The 12223-nt window shown below is 45.4% G+C and overlaps 1 protein-coding gene across 6 annotated transcripts in view; it reads left to right on the top strand.

The window, feature by feature from the left end:
- Positions 1-10720, top strand: part of NOD1 (nucleotide binding oligomerization domain containing 1) — a 54547-nt gene extending 43827 nt beyond the window's left edge. For all 6 annotated transcript variants that reach the window (XM_083467929.1, XM_083467928.1, XM_083467930.1 and 3 more), the window contains 3 exons: positions 5872-5955; positions 7839-7922; positions 10477-10720. In XM_083467929.1, the coding sequence (XP_083324055.1) occupies positions 5872-5955; positions 7839-7922; positions 10477-10549 (241 nt within the window). In that variant the 3' untranslated portion in view covers positions 10550-10720. The remainder of the gene's footprint in view (positions 1-5871; positions 5956-7838; positions 7923-10476) is intronic.
- Positions 10721-12223: the final 1503 nt, after the last annotated feature.

Consider the following 12223-nt stretch of genomic DNA (forward strand, 5'->3'; position numbering starts at 1 on the left):
CTAGGCTGCAATGCCCTGAAGAGAGAGCCTGGGGAACCAATGGGCAGCTATGATCCTAGCTCCACAAACAAAGAAGAGAGGCAGACTCTTGGAAGTGCAGCTGCTCAGAGATAGCATCCTTTGGGGAACATGGATTGGAAGGGCAAGAAACAGGACCTGCTAGAACGTACCCTCCGAGCAGACTTGACTAGATGACTCTTGGGGTCCCTTCGGACTCTACAATTCTACTTGTGTTGATAATTCATCAAGGGATCAATATAATGGGTGAACCGAGCAATACATATAGGACATAATATAGATTTTAATCTCGGGGGGGGGGGGACCTTGGAAGAGCTCTGTAAACTCTGAAGTTTACAGCTTCAAGGAATGAGAACTACCTGAAAATGATTTACAGGTGGTATTTAACTCCAAGATGGGACGCGGGTGGCGCTGTGGGTTAAACCACAGAGCCTAGGACTTGCCGATCAGAAGGTCGGCGGTTCGAATCCCCGCGACGGGGTGAGCTCCCGTTGCTCAGTCCCTGCTCCTGCCTACCTAGCAGTTCGAAAGCACGTCAAAGTTCAAGTAGATAAATAGGTACCGCTCCGGCGGGAAGGTAAACGGCGTTTCCATGCTCTGCTCTGGTTGGCCAGAAGCGGCTTAGTCATGCTGGCCACATGACCCGGAAGCTGTACGCTGGCTCCCTCGGCCAATAAAGCGAGATGAGCGCCGCAATCCCAAAGTCGGCCACAAGTGGACCTAATGGTCAGGGGTCCCTTTACCTTTACCTAGACTTGCTAAGATGTATAAGACTGAATTGGATAAGTGCTGGAGATGCAGTGAGACTGAGGGTACGTGGTGGACTTGTAAAAGGGTAAAAGAGTATTGGGAAATAATTTATAATGAATTGAAAAAAAATGTTTAAAAGTACTTTTCCAAAAAAAAACCCAGAATCCTTTTCGTTGGGGATAATTCAGATGGAAATTCCCAGGTGTCAAAAAAGGTTATTTATGTATGCCACTACAGCGGTCCGTGTTTTGTTAGCCCAAAAATGGAAAACAAGCAAAATCCCAACTAAAGAAGAATGGCAACTTAAACTGATGGAATATGTGCAGCTTGTGGACCTAACATATAGAATAAGAGAACAAGAAGAACATACGTTCAAAGAAGATTGGAAAACGTTTATTGAATATATGGGGGGGGGAATTGTATATATTTGAAAAAGTGGGCAGCATTCAGATAAATTCAACAGTGTCAATAAGTTTTGATGGATGTAATAATGGAATACTCAATGGTTTAGTTTATCTAAAATATGCAGGGATTTATGTTATGCAAAATGAACCATGGAAAGAGAGGAAGGGAAGTCACTGATATTTTACAGTGGCTTATGAATGAATATTCTAAAATGTAAAATAGAAAATTTGATTAAAATTATTGGAAAAGAAACAGGACCTGCAACAAAGTGTTGCAGTTTATTCCCACATCCCAAGGGGAGTGCTTCTGTTGTGCCAGCCAGCCCTCTTGCAGGCTGTGTCATTCCATCTCCCCTCAGGTTTTTTCCATTTCTAGCTAAAGTTCAACATTCTGTCGCTTCTGGGCATGCGTGACCCTCAGAGTTGCACTTTGTTGTTGTCATTCCCTTGGGTTGGTTGGTTCATTTTTAGGGCTCTCCCAAAATATTGGGACCTAGAAGAACTGCTCCCAGAAGTGCAAGCTGGATTTAGAAGAGGCAGAGGAACCAGAGACCAAATTGCAAACATGCCCTGGATTATGGAGAAAGCTAGAGAGTTCCAGAAAGACATCTACTTCTGCTTCATTGAATAGTTATGGTTTTCCCAGTAGTGATTTATGGAAGTGAGAGCTGGACCATAAAGAAGGCTGATCACCAAAGAATTGATGCTTTTGAATTATGGTGCTGGAGGAGACTCTTGAGAGTCCCATGGATTGCAAAAAGATCAAACCTCTCCATTCTGAAGGAAATCAGCCCTGAGTGCTCACTGGAAGGACAGATCGTGAAGCTGAGGCTCCAATACTTTGGCCACCTCATGAGAAGAGAAGACTCCCTGGAAAAGACCCTGATGTTGAGAAAGATGGAGGGCACAAGGAGAAGGGGACGACAGAGGACGAGGTGGTTGGACAGTGTTCTCGAAGCTACCAGCATGAGTTTGACCAAACTGCGGGAGGCAGTGGAAGACAGAAGTGCCTGGCGTGCTCTGGTCCATGGGGTCACGAGGAGTCGGACACGACTAAACAACTAATAAACAACAACAAAGAAGAACTGCCTTGTGCTGAATCAAAACTATTGGTCCATCCAGTTCAGTATTACCTACACTGACTGACAGCATCTCTGCAGGGTTTCAGGCAGGGACTTCTCCCAGCCCAACTGGAGATGCTGGGATTTGAACCCAGGACCTTTTGCATGCAAATCAAGTGCTTCATCCACCCCTATACCACATAATACATCACAACCGCTCTTGTTTCTCAGCGGCTCCTCTGTCTTCATTTCTGTCAGCACTCACTGCCTGTTGTTAGAGAGCTCGTTTCTTCATTTCCCAGGGAGATTCGATTGGTGCCTTCATTATACGCCTTTAGGCGCCAGGCAAAAAACGTTTCTCTTTAACCAGGCCTTTAGGGCTGATTGACATACAATGCCCTTTAAAAATGTGTCAGGGAGGAGATTTTGGGGTTATTCTTGTTTTTATTTTTATTATGTACCATATTTTTTGCTCTATAAGACTCACTTTTTCCCTCCTAAAAAGTAAGGGGAAATGTGTGTGCATCTTATGGAGCGAATGCAGGCTGCGCAGCTATCCCAGAAGCCAGAACAGCAAGAGGGATTGCTGCTTTCGCTGTGCAGCAATTCCTCTTGCTGTTCTGGCTTCTGGGATTCAGAATATATTTTTGTTGTTGTTTTCCTCCTCCAAAAACTAGGTGCGTCTTGTGGAGCGAAAAATACACTATTTTGCATTTTTAATATTGTTATTTTTATCCGTGAACTACCCTGAGACATGTGGATAAATTATTTTTATTTAAATAATTTTTATTTGGCTTTACAAGTATAAGAGTATAACAATACAAAGTACATACCGTATTTTTCACCCTATAGGACGCACTTTTCCCCCTCCAAAAATGAAGGGGAAATGTGTGTGCGTCCTATGGGGCGAATGTAGGCTTTCGCTCTCCAGGCTTTCACCGACCCCTCTCACTCTCCAGGCTTCAGGAAGCTATCCGCAAGCCTTGCAAGCCCGGTGGGAGGTCCCGCGGGCTCGCAAGGCTTGCGGGCAGCAGCCTGCAGCCCACAAGCTCGGGGGACAGCAGGGAGGCGCAGCGCTGCCACCCCACTATTCCCCAACCTGGTCTGGAGGCTGGCGGGGGGAGAAGCAAGCTTGCTTCTCCCCGCCAGCCCCATAAGCTCGGGGGATAGCGGGGAGGCGGAGCGCCGCCACCCCGCTATTCCCCGACCTGGTCTGGAGGCTGGCGGGGGGTTTGCTTCTCCCCATCGCCAGCCCCATAAGCTGGGGGACAGCGGGGCAAGCCGCTGCCCCACGGAGGCTAGAGAGGCTGTCCCTGAAGGCAGAAGAGGGAGACGGAGCACTCGTCTCCCTCTTCTAGCTTGGGGATGGCTGTGAAAACCTGGGGGGGGGGAATAATTTTTTTCCCCTTGATTTCCCCCCCCCAAAAAAAAAACTAGGTGCGTCCTATAGGTGCGTCTTATAGGGCGAAAAATGCGGTATCTATATTTAGAGATTCCTCTGAATCTCTGGACTTCCCACCTTCCTCCTCCCTGGGTCCTATTGTCAATGTTTTCAACTGCATATTATTCAGTAATCCATATTTTATGTCACTCCATTGTCTCCTTAGTACTTGTTACATTACAAGTTCTCTTGCAATCTTGCTAATGTTTTCATCTGCTTACAGTGGTCTCCCAGATAAGTTATAAATGTTTCCCATTCTTTAGTAAAAGTTTTGGTCTTCTTGGTTCCTGAGCTTTCCAGTCAGTTTTGCCATTTCAGCTTAGTTCAACAGCTTAGTTTGCCATTCTTCTCTGATAGAGACTTTGTCTTCTTTCCATCTTTGGGCTAGTAGCGTACGTGCGACTGTCATCGCATACATGAAAAGTCTTTTGCTCCTTTGGAATATCGGTACCTACAATTCTTAATAGAAAAGCTTCTAGGCTGGTTTGTGTGTTTTTTAAAAAAAGTTATTTTAAACATTTTTTCCAATCCATTATACTGTATAAGGGCAGCATAAAATTTTAATTAATTGATTGATTAACTAACTAATAATTTGCAGCTAGCAACAAGCCTCCTGAGCTTGTTAAAATGCTTTGTGGACAACCTATTTGTAGCTTCTGTATATTCTCCACTTTCCCCATTCTAACCCCAAAAGAAGGGGAGAGCCGTACATAGCAGCTTACAAAAGAAAATAAAAGACTAACTTAAAAAAGGCAATTATTCTCCATTAATCCAGCCTGGGGCTGCTTGGTCAAGCGTTGAGCTATAAATGCCTTTAATCTCTATGGGGAGAAGGTGGAAGACCAGTTTTGGTGTGGTCCTAATGGCTAAACCTATTTTCCTGTCCTCGCTAGGAGTTTTCCAAGCTGCCCTCCTCTCCACCAGCCATTCCCATGAATGCTTTCCATGGCAGCATTTTTATTTTTATTTCAAAAAAGCAAAACCAGAAACCCTTCCTTGATCACATGGAAATGCCTTAGGCATGTGGGGGTGAGTGGGTCTCCATCTCACTTGCATTAAAAAAAAACAACCCTTCCTTTTTCAAACGAATGCTGAAATCTTAGCAAAGTGTAAGTTTGCTTGAACGCAATGACGCCCACAATGGCTGTACTGTCAATCACTTGGCAGACCTTTTAGACATGTGCATCTAGCCGAAGAGTTTCCATTTCATTCCTGGCTAGCCAGGATCTTTAATAAAATTGCACCTAAGCTGGCAGAGAAGAAATTCATTTTTTCCCCCAAACCATAGGACGGCCATACACTCTCAGGACTGAAAAAAGGAGGTTCTTTTTACCATATGTAGTGGTCTTGTAGTAAGGTTAAAGCTTACTGGGAAATGATATATACCGAAATGAAAAGGATGTTTAAAATAACCTTTGTAAAAAAAATACCCCAGAAGCTTTTCTTTTGGGAATTATAGGGACAGAACTACCTAAACTACAGTGGTACCTCAGGTTAAGTACTTAATTCGTTCCGGAGGTCCGTTCTTAACCTGAAACTGTTCTTAACCTGAAGCACCACTTTAGCTAATGGGGCCTCCAGCTGCCGCTGCGCTGCCGGAGCATGATTTCTGTTCTCATCCTGAAGCAAAATTCTTAACCTGAGGCACTATTTCTGGGTTAGCGGAGTCTGTAACCTGAAGCGTATGCAACCTGAAGCGTATGTATCCCAAAGTACCACTGTATATAGAAACGTAGTCCTGTATGCGACTACAGTGGCCAGAATGTTACTTGCCCCAAAATGGAAAGAAGCAGAAGTACTATCAAAGGAGGACTTGATACAAAAACTTATGGAATATGCAGAAATGGCAAAACCCTACCAGAAGAATAAGAAATCAAGATAAAAAACTTTTTATAAAAGAATGGCAATGGTTTATGGAAAATTTACAGATAAATTTCAAAGAGATAAAGACACTGGCAGGATAATTCTAATAACTTGCAGTTTCATAAGAGTATATATTTAAAGAAGATGAATAAATGAGCACATTAAGTTAATTTGGACATGCAGAAGATATTAAAAAATAAATTGAAGGAACCGCAGAAAGAGGGGGAAGGAAGTCAACTTTTGAAATGTCAAAATGATTGTAAAATTAGTTAAATATATACACTTGAAAAGTAGATAAAAAAAAAAGAAAAATCCTGTTTGCTTCTCTCACCAGGCTAACAAAGAATGAGCTGGATGACGAAGCAGCCGAATGCTTTGCTGAAATGGTAAAGGTCAACAAGCGATTGGGTCATCTATGGTGAGTTGTCCTGGCTCGCGGAGAAGGCACTCTTGAGTCACTGCCTCAGGCTACGAGTCACATTTCAGTCACTGTACATTTTCTATACAAGGACCCAACCCTGAGCTTTGGGCTCCTTTTGACAGAAAGGTCACCGGAAGCCCTTAATTTGCATCGAGGCATCAGATTCATGCTGCTCTCAAGTTGGAGTGCCTCATTCTTCACAATTCCTGGGAGGAGTTGCTGAACCAATGACTAGGAGAGGAAGCAGTCGAACTTTTGAAGGATTCCTATGCAGATGGCACGTATAAAAATGTGGCAAACCATCAAATGTTAAAAACCTCCCATTAGAGGGCTGCCTTCAGATGTCTTCTAAAAGTTGTGTCGTTCTTTATCTCCTTGACATCTGATGGGAGGGCGTTCCACCGGGTGGCTGCCACTGCTGAGAAGGCCCTCTGCCTGGTTCCCTGTAACCTCACTTCTTGCAGGGAAGAAACTGCCAGAAGGCCCTCGGCGCTGGACCTCAGTGTCCGGGCAGAACCATGGGGGTGGAGACGCTCCTTCAGGTATACAGGACCGAGGCCATTTAGGGCTTTAAAGGCCAGCACCAACACTTTGAATTGTGCTCGGAAATGTACTGGGAGCCAATGTAGGTCTTTTAGGTCCAGTGTTTCTGTGGTCTCGGCGGCCGCTCCCAGTCACCAGTCTAGCTGCTGCATTCTGGATTAGTTGCGGTTTCCGGGTCACCTTCAAAGGTAGCCCCATGTAGAGCGCATTGCAGTAATCCAAGCGGGAGATAACCAGAGCATGCACCACTCTGGCGAGACAGTCTGCGGGCAGGTAGGGACTCAGCCTGCGTACCAGATGGAGCTGATAAACAGCTGCCCTGGACACAGATGTCCCATGTACACAGTGTTTAGTTTAATCACCACCATCAAAGCACCAGCAAAATGTAAGGCTTGGCTTTCGTTTGTTTAGGGATCTACCCCATTGTCAGTAATGCTGACATTTCCTTTTGTCTGTGTGTTGTGTTTTTCCATATTACAGTGGTGCCTCGGGTTAAGTACTTAATTCGTTCCGGAGGTCCGTACTTAACCTGAAACTGTTCTTAACCTGAAGCACCACTTTAGTTAATGGGGCCTCCTGCTCCTGCCATGCCACCGGATCAGGATTTCTGTTCTCAGCCTGAAGCAAAGTTCTTAACCCGAGGTACTATTTCTGGGTTAGCGGAGTCTGTAACCTGAAGCGTATGTAACCTGAAGCATATGTAACCTGAGGTACCACTGTATAAACAAATTACCCTTGAGTGACTAATGCTAAAGAAATAAACGTCTTGAAGCTTTTTTTAAAAAAAAATGAAAAAATAAATTGCAGTGTTCTGGGCAAAGGAAAACAGGAGAGATTGAACTCCAAGGTGACTTTACATATTTTTGATGGTTGGCCCCTGTGAGCCAGTCTCTTCCTGCCTCCTCTCTTGCGGTGCCAGCCCAAAGTGACCAGTGAATTGCCTTCCCCGGCCGTCGCTTTGGATCCATCATGAATAATCCCCCAGACAGCTGCTCTCCTGTGATCAGAGAGCAGCTGTGTGGTCAATTATACAATTAAGCTCAGTAACCCTGAAAGACGCCCGTGCACTTTAGACTGAAGAGGCTTGGAGTCTCTTGGCTGCGCTTCTATGAGGGGATTGTCTGATGCCAAGCAGGCCAGCCATGCAGATGGAAATCAGAAACCACCAGTTCCTGGCAAGACCCCAGCCTTGTTCAGCAAAAAGGAGTGTTGATTTTCCGCTTCAGACGCACCGTGCCCAAGCCAAGTGCGTGACAGGCAGGACGCTGTGGACCGGGCGCAAACAGAGAGTGTTTTCTCCGGCGCTGAGGGTTTTCCTTTCTTTCTCTCTCTTCTAGGCTTATCCAGAATCAGATTACCATCAGAGGTGCCAAGTGCCTGGCGGATGCTCTCAAGCACAATACGGCCATTAAAGAGATCTGGTAAGAGTGACGGCTGTGCGGCTTTCCAAAGTGTGGCAGTCACACTCCAACTGTCTGCTTGGACACATGTGCAGGATCTTGCCTAGTTAGACGGGGAGCCTGTGACCCTTGAACTTCATTGGGTCTCATCCGCATGGCCGATGATGATGAGAGCTGGGACCTAACATCCAGAGAGCCACATGCTGTCCGTTTCTGATGTACAACAAAACGTGCGTGGGATGTTCTCACACTAGACACAGTGGCAAACGCCTTGCGTCTTGGCCATTTTTGTGCTTTGGCAATAGAATGCGCGCCCAAATCCATTTCACCTGTTTCTGGTGCCAAGAGGGCAAATGTGCCAAGAGAGATTGTGGAGCTGAGTTGGGCCGCTGTTCCCGCCACAATCACCTTGGCTTCTGAACATGGGGATCCTTCAAACGCAAATCAGGAGTCTGTATCATTCGGATAGTTGGGAGCAAGTAATCCTGCCCTGTGGGGGACATGGGTGGCACTGGGTTAACCACAGAGCCTAGGACTTGCTGATCAGAAGGTCAGCGGTTCGAATCCCCATGACGGGGTGATCTCCCATTGCTCGGTCCCTGCTCCTGCCAACCTAGCAGTTCGAAAACACGTCAAAGTAGATAAATAGGTACCGCTCTGGCGGGAAGGTAAACAGCGTTTCCGTGTGCTGCTCTGGTTCACAAGAAGCAGCTTAGTCATGCTGGCCACATGACCCGGAAGCTGTACGCCGGCTCCCTTGGCCAGTAAAGCGAGATGAAACGCCGCAACCCCAGAGTCGATCACGACTGGACCTAATGGTCAGGGGTTCCTTTACCTTTAATCCTGCCCTGTGTGCGCAGTCTAACTAAGGGAGGAATAGCAGAGATCAGGAAGAATCATGTTGGGAGCCCTGCATGCAGTCATGGGCCACCAGCTGGCTAGACCTTAGCTGCCTAGCCGTATCTTTAATTGGCATTTAAATCACAAGTCTCTCAATGTGGCTAGCAGTAGTTGTAACCAAGTCCCATAGAAACCTGTGGGCCAGGTTATTCAGGCCCAACGCCCAGCGACACTTAACATTTTAGCTGGCTCAGAATCAGCGTTTGTCAATTTTGCCTCTTGGTTTATGAGCTGGTGCCGTAGAACTTACACAGCCCCGTTCATTTCAGTGCAGGAGATGCTCCTCTCTTAACCTCAGGGTTGTGGGTTCGAATCCCACATTGGGGAAAAAGATTCCTGCACTTGCAGGGGTTGGACTTGATGATCCTCACGGTCCTTTTCAACTGTACAATTCTGTGATTGTCTCCATAGCCGTTTCAGAAATAAAGTACATTTAGTTTAATATACAGTTGTACCTCGGAAGTTGAACGCCTTGCGAGTCGAACGTTTTGGCTCCCGAACACTGCAAACCCGGAAGTGAGTGTTCCGGTTTGCGAACGTTCTTTGGAACCCAAACGTCCGACATGGGTTCCGCAGCTTCCGATTGGCTGCAGGAGCTTCTTGCAGCCAATCGAAAGCCGTGCCTTGGTTTCTGAAAGTTTTGGAAGTCAAACGGACGTCCAGAACGGATTCCATTCGGCTTCTGAGATATGACTGTACTGCCTTTACACAAGCCCCAGGGCCATCTAAAACAGGTAAATCCATAAAAATCACACAATATTTGAAGGGTTAGGGTTAGGTGGCAGATCACTAAAGAGCAATTACTAGTTGCCGCATCAGTCAAGTCTCTCCAGATGCGTCATAACCAGTGTTAGAAACCGAGATATGAAAGCTGGGAGATAAATGGTACCTTAAACCGAGGTTATGGGCACAACAACAGAATGTCTAGGCATGCTATTTTATAACAAGAATATGAAAATGAATGAACTGCAGCTAAAATATTATGTTCGTTTTTCACATGTTCTAGTCCCTGCCCACTCCCCTAATATTCTTAAGAGGGTCTCTTCTCCAGTCTCCTCGCGCTGATGAAATTCCCTGTTGCAAAATACGCCTAGGACAATGGGAGTTTCAAACACTGGTCTTAACAAGCCACTTAAAATTGTACAGAGATGGGGCCAGGGGCATTTTAGTAGGGAGGGAGTTCTATGTCTTAAAGGAGCCACCACTGAAGAGGCCATTTCCCAGGCCTCATCCTGAGAAAGGACCACCAGGAGGGTCTCGCCTCCTGACCTCAGAGCACAAGCAGTTAGATGTGGAGGAAGGCATTCTTGCAGATAGTTGCGCTTCGATATCTGCCCTGTTCTGCTGAGCCCAGAGCACATCAACTAGGTGAAATTTTTGCACCAGAAAGAAGAGAGCCTTAGCTTATATCTTGTGATCTAAAGGGATGTGCGTGACTTTCAGTATGTTTTAGTATTGCCTACTACAGGCTAAGCATTCCCAAGAGATGAAAAGCTCTTGGATTTCTCTAGGTGGAAATTTCACGTCCTCGTCAGAAACCAGGACTACCTTGTGCTGTTCGTCCCAAAACAAACAGGCAAAAGGAAGAGCGCCAAAGGAAAGAGAGCGAGAGAAACTGCAGAAACAGCTGCTTTATTTTAATTTCTCTTTCCCTCCCTCTTTCCACCTCCAACAGCTTAAATGGAAACCTAATAAGCCAAGAGGACGCAAAAACGTTTGAAGATGAAAGGAGGCTCGTTTTCTTTTGAGATGGGGGGGAGAGATCAGGTTGGACGGCTGTCAAGATGCCAGGCCTTTGGAACAGTGGTGGCTGAAGCCCGAATGCAATGCCCAGTTGACTCGAGGGTGGAAGACGTGTGCCTTACGTTGTGTTTCAAAAAAATAAAATATCTCCTTGGTGCTGTTTTTACATCTTGTAACAGAGGCTTGACGGTAGTTGTTGCCTTAAAAACTAACCATTTGCACCCTACTTCAAAGAGGGAATCGTGCATCAACCGACACAACCTTTTGTTGTTACTTTATTATGCACATAGTAAAAAAAGGGATGCGGGTGGCGCTGTGGGTTAAACCACAGAGCCTAGGACTTGCCAATCAGAAGGTTTTTTAACCAAAAAATTAGGTTTAAAATTGGTGCTCGTCTTACACATGGATAGTGCTGAGGGGTGTTTTCTTAATTAGGAGTCCCCAAAAATAGGGGGTGTCTTATACATGGGGGACATCTTATACACAGAAAAATACGGTATATTTGCAAGAGCACGAAGGAGGTTCTACCTCTATCCCTTATTTTATGTATATACAAGACTCACATTCTTTGTTGTCCTGGTTACAGAAGAAAGCATTCCTTTTCAATTCAGTGTCAGCAAATCTGAGAGGTTAAAGGTGAGGGGGGGAGTCATTTGACACCCCCCCCCCAGCTATTGCTGGGTTGCTCCTGCCATCATCACAAACTTTGGCCATGCATCATATATTTTCTCTGTTTTCGTAAAATAAACAATTTCCTCCTTAGTTTTTAATGCATTAAAAGCGTTACTCAAATCCTGCCAAAGTTTTTAGTTGTTTACAGTGTTCTCTTAAGTAAATTGTAAATTTCCCCCAGTCCTTATTAAAGTTTCTATCTTCCTGGTTTCTGATTTTCCCGGTCGTTTTCGCCATTTCGGCGTAGTCCATCATCTTCATCAGTCATTCGTTTCTGGGCCATTAGTATCCGTGTTGCTGTCATCACATACATAGACAATCGTTTCTGCTCTTTTGGTATCTCTGCATCTAAAATGCCCCCAAAAGCTGATTTTTTCACAAAAGTTATTTTAAACATTTTTTTCCAACTCATTATATATCATTTCCCAGAATGCTTTTGTTATCTTGCATGTCCACCACATGTTCTGTGCGCTTGATGATTTCAGCCAGAGCCCAACTATGTCAAAACCTGGTCTAGATAAGAGCTAAATCAATCTGGAGTTAAAATAACGCTTTAGCTTTTTAAAGAGGAACACCAAGCTCTCCCAGGTCATTGGGGAGTGGAGAGCTTGAGTGATCTATTTAAAAATTCTGTGGTAATTTCACCAGCTCCGTCTAAACTGTGCTTCTTGGAAAATACAGCTGGACCCCTTTAATCGTCTCAAAGAGCCTGGCATCTTGGCACAACAACACGGGGGGAATAGGCCTTTCCCAATGAATGGAGCTTGGCAGCCTACAATGGGACCTTGTTCGCCAGAATTCAGGTCTCTGGAAATAAAAATAGGTTTACGTTCCAAGCTAAAATAGACCGGTACGTCACAGGGATCGGTAATTTGCTGAAAAGCACTTTCCACGGAGGTAAGCGACTCTGTTAATAAATTCACCTTTAAGGACTTTAAGGTGAAGCTGACCGGTTTGGCTTCGGTTTCTAGCCGTGCCAGACAATGCGTCGGATCAAACCCAAGCTT

Source organism: Podarcis liolepis (assembly GCF_965112155.1).
Source record: "Podarcis liolepis genome assembly, chromosome: 12".
NCBI classification, from domain to species: domain Eukaryota; kingdom Metazoa; phylum Chordata; class Lepidosauria; order Squamata; family Lacertidae; genus Podarcis; species Podarcis liolepis.